This window comes from Otolemur garnettii, unplaced genomic scaffold (genome assembly GCF_000181295.1).
Source record: "Otolemur garnettii isolate 467f Iridium unplaced genomic scaffold, OtoGar3 scaffold00172, whole genome shotgun sequence".
Classification (NCBI taxonomy): domain Eukaryota; kingdom Metazoa; phylum Chordata; class Mammalia; order Primates; family Galagidae; genus Otolemur; species Otolemur garnettii.
Window position 1 is genome coordinate 2,033,135 of NW_003852567.1, and position 8,032 is coordinate 2,041,166.

An 8,032-nucleotide genomic window follows, 5' to 3' on the forward strand; every position below is an offset into this window, starting at 1 on the left:
GTGGCATCATAGCTCACAGCAACCTCCAACTCCTGGGCTCAAGCGAGTCTTCTGCCTCAGCCTCCCAAGTAGCTGGGACCAAAGGTGCCCGCCACAATGCCTGGCTATTTTTTGGTTACAGCCGTCATTTTTGTTTGGCAGGCCCAGGCTGGATTCAAACCTGCCACCTTAGGTGTATGTGGCTGGCGCCTTAGCCACTTGAGCCACAGGCGCCAAGCCTATTCCGACTTTTATGCTGATTACTTTCTTGTTCTTTAGTTTTACCAGCTATATATTCATTTCTAAATCATATAAGTTAGTTTTCACCTGCTTTTGAACTTTGAGTTTTTGTATTTTTTCCTTTTGTTTTTAATTAAATGATAATTATGTACATTAATGCAATTCTGGGGTACAGTGTGGTATTTTCATATACAATTTGAAATATTTTCTTTTTTTTTTGAGACAGAGCCTAAAGCTGTCCCCCTGGGTAAAGTGCCATGGCATAGCTCACAGCAACCTCCAACTCCTGGGCTCAAGCGACTCTCCTGCCTCCGCCTCCCAAGTTGCTGGGACCACAGGTGCCCACCACAACGCCTGGCTATTTTTTTTTTTCGGTTGCAGCCATCGTTGTTTGGCAGACCTGGGCTGGATTCGAACCCACCACCTTAGGTGTATGTGGCTGGTGCCTTAGCCACTTGAGCCATAGGTGCCGAGCTGAAATATTTTCATCAGACTGGTTAACATAGCCTTCATGTCATGAGTTTTTGTATTTTGCTTCTTTTGCTCAATATTATGCTTTTTTCTTTTCTCTTTTTTGAGACAGGGTCTCACTTTTGTTGCCCAGGCTGGAGTACACTGGCATAATCATAGCTCATTGCAGCCTTGAATTCCTGGGCTTAATCATTCTTCCCTCTCTGTCTCTTGAGTACCTAGGACTATAGGCTTGCGCCACCACACCCAGCTAATTTTATTTTATTTTGTTGTAAAGATAGGGTCTCACTATGTGCCCAGGCTGGTCTCAAACTCCTGGCCTCAAGTGATCCTCCCACCTCAACCTCCCAAAGCACTGGGGTTATAGGCATGAGCTACTGGGCTCAAACAATATTATACTTTTGAGCTCCACTTTTGTTTTTGCATATGGTTGTAATTTTGTCCATTTTTATTGCTATGTAGTGTCTTCATCATGGATTATACCACAGTTTATCCATTCTCCTATTAATGGGCAATTGGAGTTATTCTGAACAATGCATCTGTGAGTGTCCTTATACACAGGTTCTCTAGGATATATACCTAGTTATAAAACAATTGGATCAGAGGACATGGATATTTTCAACTTCACTAAATGATGCCAACTATTTTCCAAAGCAGTGTACGTTCATTCCTACAAGCAGTATATGGACAATCAATCCCATTGCTGTTCATCCTTGCCAACACTTTTTTTCTCTCTTTTTTTCTTAAAGGCATGGTTGTCTTGCTCTGTCATCCAGGCTGGAGTGCAGTGGTACAATCATAGTTCACTGCAGCCTTGCTTGAACTCCTAGGCTCAAATGATCTTCCCACCTCAGCCTCCCGAGTAGGTAGGACTAAATGTGCATGCCACCATGCTGGCTGATTTACTTATTTATTTATTTAGAAAGGGGTCTTGCTATGTTGTCCAGGCTGTTCTCAAATTCCTGGCCTCAAATAAACCACCCACCTCAGTCTCCTCTGTCATTGGGAATAAAGGCATGAGTGACCTTGTTCAACTCTTATACAAAGGTTTTTGTGACTTGGTGTCCATAGCTCAATGAGTTGGGCACCAGCCACATACACCGTACCTGGCGGGTTTAAGCCCGCCCTGGGCCTGCTAAACAATGAGAACTGCAACCAAAAAATAGCTGGGCATTGTGGCAGGCACCTGTAGTCTCACCTACTCTGGAGGCTGAGGCAAGAGAATTTCTTAAGCCAAAGAGTTTGAGGTTGCAGTGAGCTATGATGCCACAGCACTCTACCAAGGGCAACATAATGAGACTCTGTCTCAAATTTAAAAAAAAAAAAAAGGTTTTTGGGTGGACAGATGTTTTCAGCTTTCTTGGGTATACCCTTAGGAGTGCTGGGTCATATTTTTTGAGGAACTTCCATACTGTTTTCCAGAGTTTTGTTTTGTTTTGTTTTGTTTTTGTTTTTGAGGCAGAGTCTTACTTTGTCACCCTTGGTAGAGTGCCCTGGCATCATAGCTCATAGCAACCTCAAATTCGTGCACTTAAGAGATTTTCTTACCTCAGCCTCCCAAGTAGCTGGGAATATAGGTGCCCACTACAATGCTCGGCTGTTTTCCAAAGTTATTGCATCATTTTATACTCTCACCAGTAAAATTTGAAGATAGATTTTATATTAAAATCTCCACCAGGAGATTCTGAGGTGCAGCCCTCATAATTATTCTTTTAATGCATCCAACAAGCCTAGCTAGAGTAAATTAGGGGAGAAGAGCAGGAGGACAGGACAGGTTCTTGAAAAGATTTACCTTTAGCACACCTTTCCAGAAAAAATGCTTAGGACACATCTCCAGAAAAAAATGTCTGAGCCCTCTACCCAGCTGAAGGGACTAGAGAAAACAATCAGATTTGGCATTGTAGAAATGCTTCCAATGGGGCAGCACCTGTGGTTCAGAAATGTTTCCAGTGAGTGCCAAAGTTTAAAGCCTCTCTATCTGATCCTGCTCTTGATTTTGCCTGCCTTCTCACTATGTTCTAATAAAAATTGCAAATGTTTAGCAAGCATTTACTATCTATCAAAAGTTTTTGCAAATATTACTCCATTTAATCTTCATAAAATCATAATGTAAATGATATAAACATCATCTTACAGATGAGAGAACTGAGGCTAAAATTAGCTGATAACCAAGGATCACATAGCTAATGGGTGGCAGAACAAGAATCCAGCTCAGATTTTTACTCTGAAGTCCTTTTCACTATACTACACAACCTATCGTATGTAGTTAGAGATCAGTTTTTCTTAAGAAAGTAAGAGAAAAAACACTCACTTAATATGTTTATAACAATATATTCTATGATCATCTCCTTAAAATTAAGTATTTAAAAGGCCATGTTTAAACTTCAAATAACAGGGTTTGGGGGAACTTTTGTTGTGTTTTCTTTTCTTTTTTTTTTTTTTTTTTTTGAGACAGAGCCTCAAGCTGTCCCCCTGGGCAGAGTGCTATGGCATCAAAGCTCACAGCAACCTCCAACTCCTGGGCTCAAGCGAGTCTCCTGCCTCAGCCTCCCAAGTAGCTGGGACCACAGGCGCCCGCCACAATGCCTGGCTATTTTTTGGTTGCAGCCATCATTGTTGTTTTGGTGGGCCCGGGCTGGATTCAAACCTACCACCTTAGGTGTATGTGGCTGGCGCCTTAGCCACTTGAGCCACAAGCGCCGAGCCTGCATTTTCAAAATTAAGGGTTAGGACACAAGTATGTGAAATGGCATGGTGCCCCATCATTGGTATGTGTCTTTTTATAACAGTTTCTTTTTCCTGGGACAAATATAGTAAGTAAATTTTCTTAAAGGCTAAAACCTCATACATGATTATCAGATTCATGGGCCTTGGAATCCAAAACCTGATGAGAGCACCTGAATGTGTCTGTTTTAGGGGATTACCGTTAAGTAAGAGCCTTTTTTTTTTTGCAGCTTTTGGCCAGGGCTGGGTTTGAACCTGCCACCTCCCGCATATGGGGCCTGCGCAGCTCTACTCCTTTGAGCCACAGGTGCTGCCCAGTAAGAGCCTTTTTCTAGTGATTGCAAGGATAGACACAGAATAGAAGTCTGTTGGATATCTTAAAGAAGCTTCCTAGACGCTGTAATTTTTTTTTTTTTTTTTTTTTTTTGGGTAGGAAAGGTCTTTACTGGTGGGGGGAGGGAGGCTGCAGAGCAGCACCAAGGAGGAGAGAAAAAGAAAAGAGAAAAGAAGAGAGAAAAAGAGGGGAGTGAGGAGGAGAGAAAGTGGAGGAGAAGAAAAAGAGAGCAATCATTTTTATGCTATACAGAGTTCCCTCCACTATGGAGTCCTAAGGAAATTGTTTCTCACACTCTTGTTCCAGGTATTCCTGTTGCCCTCACTTCCTCCAGCCATTTCTCTGTTTGGCCAGGAATCTAGTCCTCAGGATTTCTTTGTCCTTGAGAGATTAGACCAATTAAATGGGAAAGGAGCAAACATCAGAAGTCTTTTTTCTTTGCCTGTGGACCGTTAGTGTGGGAATGAGCAGTCTGGTGTCATATCAGCCCCTCTGTCCCAGAAGAGTTTGTGGCACTGTTCTAAAGTGTGGTTTCTAAGAAAAGCAGAAAATAGTTTCTTATTAGTCACCACTGACTCTCAGACTGCAGTACATGTGGTATTCTACAAGCCGGAAGCCAGCTGAGATCAAGGTGGAAAGTTGATATAAATTATGGAGATCTGACAGAGTTACCCTCATAAACATTTATTGACTTGAAACAATAATACTTGCTAACTCAGGTGTCCTACTTTCACACTCTCTCTCGGGTATCAGTGTTCATACTACTCAGGTGTCACCCATGTATCTGCTCAAGTGTCACCTTCAGGCATTACTCTCTCAGATCATGCTAGGGCTTACTTAGGCATGGCTACTTATCAGGCAGTTAATGGGCATTTTTTTAGTTTCAGAGTTTCACAGGTTTTTTAATGAATTCCCAGGCTCAAGCAATCCTCCCTCAGCTCCTGAATAGCTGGGAACACGAGCACATGCCACCCATCATGCCTGGCTAATTTTCTACTTTTTGTAAAGATGGGGTCTTGCCATTGGCCAGGTTGGTCTTAAACTCCTGGGGTCAAATGATCCTCCCACATCAGCTTCTCAGAGTGCTAGGATTATAAGTATGAGCTACTGCACGCAGCTTGATAAACTTTTTCATGTTCTATCCCTGCCTTCACTGAAATTGGTAACAGAGGCTGGCACTAGAACTTCCCCTAGATGAACTTTAGTTGTATGTGGAAAGTAGAGACTTTATCTATACACAGTGCTAGACCACTGGAGTGCTCATAGCCCTTTGGCTATGAGTATTTGTGCAGGAAAGGTTAGTGATTAAGCCTTATAACCAGATGGAGCTAGGTACCAGTGCCATGTATCCTTGATCATATCCTTTATCTTTCTGAGCCTATAACATGTACATGACAATGGATGATTGGACTAAATGACAGAAAGAAGGAAATGAGATAATAACATACATAAAATTCTTATGATTGCTATCTCACAATCACATGTCATTTACATTATAAGTCCCTGAATGTTCCCAGTTCCACAGAATTCAGCAGTTTACTTCCTATGGTAGAAGTGCCTATTTCACTACTTATATAACATTTTCTCTTTAAAGAATCTAGACTTAACTGGGTGTGGTGGCTCACACCTGTAATCCTAGTGCTTTGGGAAGCAGAGGCCAAGATTTTGAGACCAGCCTGAGTAAATATAGCAAGACCTTGTCTCTTCATAAAATAGAAAAATTAGCTGGCTGTTGTGACATGTACCTAGTCCTTGCTACTTAAAGGAGGCTGAGGTAGGGGGATCACTAGAGCCTAAGAATTTGAGATTACAGTGAGCCACGACACCACTACTCTGTAGCTCAGCAACAGAGTAAGACAAGAAAAGAAGGCCAGGTGTGGTGACTCACACCTGTAATCCTAGCACTCTGGGAGACTGGGCTGGTGGGATAGCCTGAGCAAAAGGGAGACTACCATCTCTAAAAATAGCCAGGCATTGTGGCAGGCACCTATAGTCCCAGCTACTTGGGAAGGCTGAGGCAAGAGAATCACTTGAGCCAAAGAGTTTGGGGTTGCTGTGAGCTATGATGATGCCACAGCACTCTACCCAGAACAACAGAGTAAGATTCTGTCTCAAAAGCCAGGGCAGGGAGGGATAGGGGTAGTATTTAGATTTAGAAACCTGCCCAGGTGGCATCCATACCTTAGTGGGTAGGGCACAGTAGGCTGGTGGGTTCAAACCCGGGGGCCTACTAAACAATAATGACAACTTTAACAACAACAACAAAAAAAAATAGCCTGGCGTTGTGGTGGGCGCTTGTAGTCCCAGCTACTTGGGAGACTGAGGCAAGAGAATCACTTGAGCCTAAGAGTTTGAAGTTGCTGTGAGCTGTGATGCCACAGCTCTCCACTGAAGGTGACATAGTGAGATTCTGCCCGCCCCCAAAAAAAAGAAAGAAAGAAAAGAAACTTGCCCACTAGAGTTTAGTTAAGGAAGAAGGAGTTAGAGGAAAAGGGAAATGTATAAGCAAGAAAATCTATATTTCTCATAATCCCAGAGTTAATAAGATTCTGGTACATTTCTTTTTAGGGTTTTAAGTTTCTCATAGCTCTTTTGCCTTTTTTTTTTTTTTTTTTTTTGGTCTTTTTCAAACCCCAGGAAAGATAGGGGAGGTCTAAACCTTTACATTTTTATAAGCAAAGCATGCCTCTACTTGTTACTTTATATCCAATTGTTGAAGTTTGGCTCTGTCAACTTTTAGATTCTTAATTTGAAAACTGTGGCGATATACAATGTGATATAAATTAAAATTGTGAGAGATTGGGAAAAAATGAGATAGGACTTCCGTACCCTAAGTGGAAACCATGTGGACTTTGTTCAAATGCAGACATATTAGATATGGAATTTGGCTCTGCCCACAACAGCTATTTTACTATGAGCAAATCAACCTCTGACTTTATTCCTCAGCTGTAAACTGGGGATAATAATCATATTCACCTCACGTTAAGTTGTTCTGAGGATTCTGTTAAATAATATTTTTAAAGTTGTTTGCCTTTTTGATTCCCAGTCATCAACAGTCCTCCCCCATCTAAAATCAGGGCAGCATGTTCCTATATGGCTGTGTTTTCAGTGGCTGTAGGCCATTCCTAAGGCTTTACTGCCTCTCCCTGATCCCCTGTAGCCAGAGGAACCACAGGTAGTCTTTTGGGAGTCAGGAAGAATTGGTCTCAAGGGGAATCATGGGCTTGTGGTAATCACAGTAACTCATCACTTCCATGTTCCTACATATTAGGCCTGGCTGCCTTTATGACTGCATCCTGGTAGAACAGGTGGATGTGATTAGTCATTCCATGATGCATATTTCTGTCCTTTGCCTCAGTTACTAAGACAGATGGGTAGTATGAGACCTTGCTTAGAGCCAAGTTATGCCTTGGGGAGTTTGGTTAGGCTAAATCCATCAAAGATACTAAAAAAGAACATATGAGATCAAGAAGTAAATTAGCTCTTAAGCTATTGAATGTTCTCCTGCAAGATTAATATTCTACATTATTGTCATTGCCATTGGATACCTACTCCATATGATTGAGTGTTTGGGCAGCTATTCCACCTGGACAAAAAAAACTGAAGTACACTGACAAAATTATATGCCTGGTCTCTACTGCTCTTAGCCAACTCATAGGAGCCAGAGGGCTTTGTTTTCCCTTTGGAGAAGTCATACTGTGGATTTTATTTTCAGGTAATCTTAAAGGGCAGCAAGGAACGCAGCACTGGGGCCACTGGAGTTAATGCAGACTCCTCTCGCTCCCATGCTATCATCCAAATTCAGATCAAAGACTCAGTCAAGAGGACATTTGGCAGGTAAGCTGGAATTATACAGGGAATTGTATTATCTGCTTTTCCTTATTTTGACTTTGAAATTTGTGTTATCAACAACAGAACATCCTGCCACCATAGAGTTCTTCATTTCAGCAACACAGAGTACAATTGTTAGCTCTGAAATAAATCACTGTACTAAAGTGCCATCAGTTGATTAACCACAAAGTAATGACCTATTGTTGGTCAATCCTAAGTTATTAAAAGGGACATTGATTGCTTCTAACGTGAAATATAGTTTTAGCATAGAAACAGCAGGGAAGGCATCTCAGCTTACAGACCAGAAAAAAAAGGGGAAGGGATTAATCCATTCTTCTTGAAAGAAGCTATAAGACAATTGGATACATTCATTGCTTTTCTGGTGCTATCTTAGCAAACTTTGCCACTGATGGATGAGCCTATCTCACCTCTGAGTAATGAGTCTTTTTTTTT

At 41.8% G+C, this 8,032-nt stretch overlaps 1 protein-coding gene across 1 annotated transcript in view; it reads left to right on the forward strand.

Moving 5' to 3' along the window:
* KIF24 (kinesin family member 24) overlaps window positions 1–8,032 on the forward strand; it is a 62,513-nt gene that overhangs the window by 31,388 nt on the left and 23,093 nt on the right. The window contains exon 6 of the mRNA XM_003800278.2: window positions 7,464–7,585. Within this exon, the coding sequence (XP_003800326.1) occupies window positions 7,464–7,585 (122 nt within the window). The remainder of the gene's footprint in view (window positions 1–7,463; window positions 7,586–8,032) is intronic.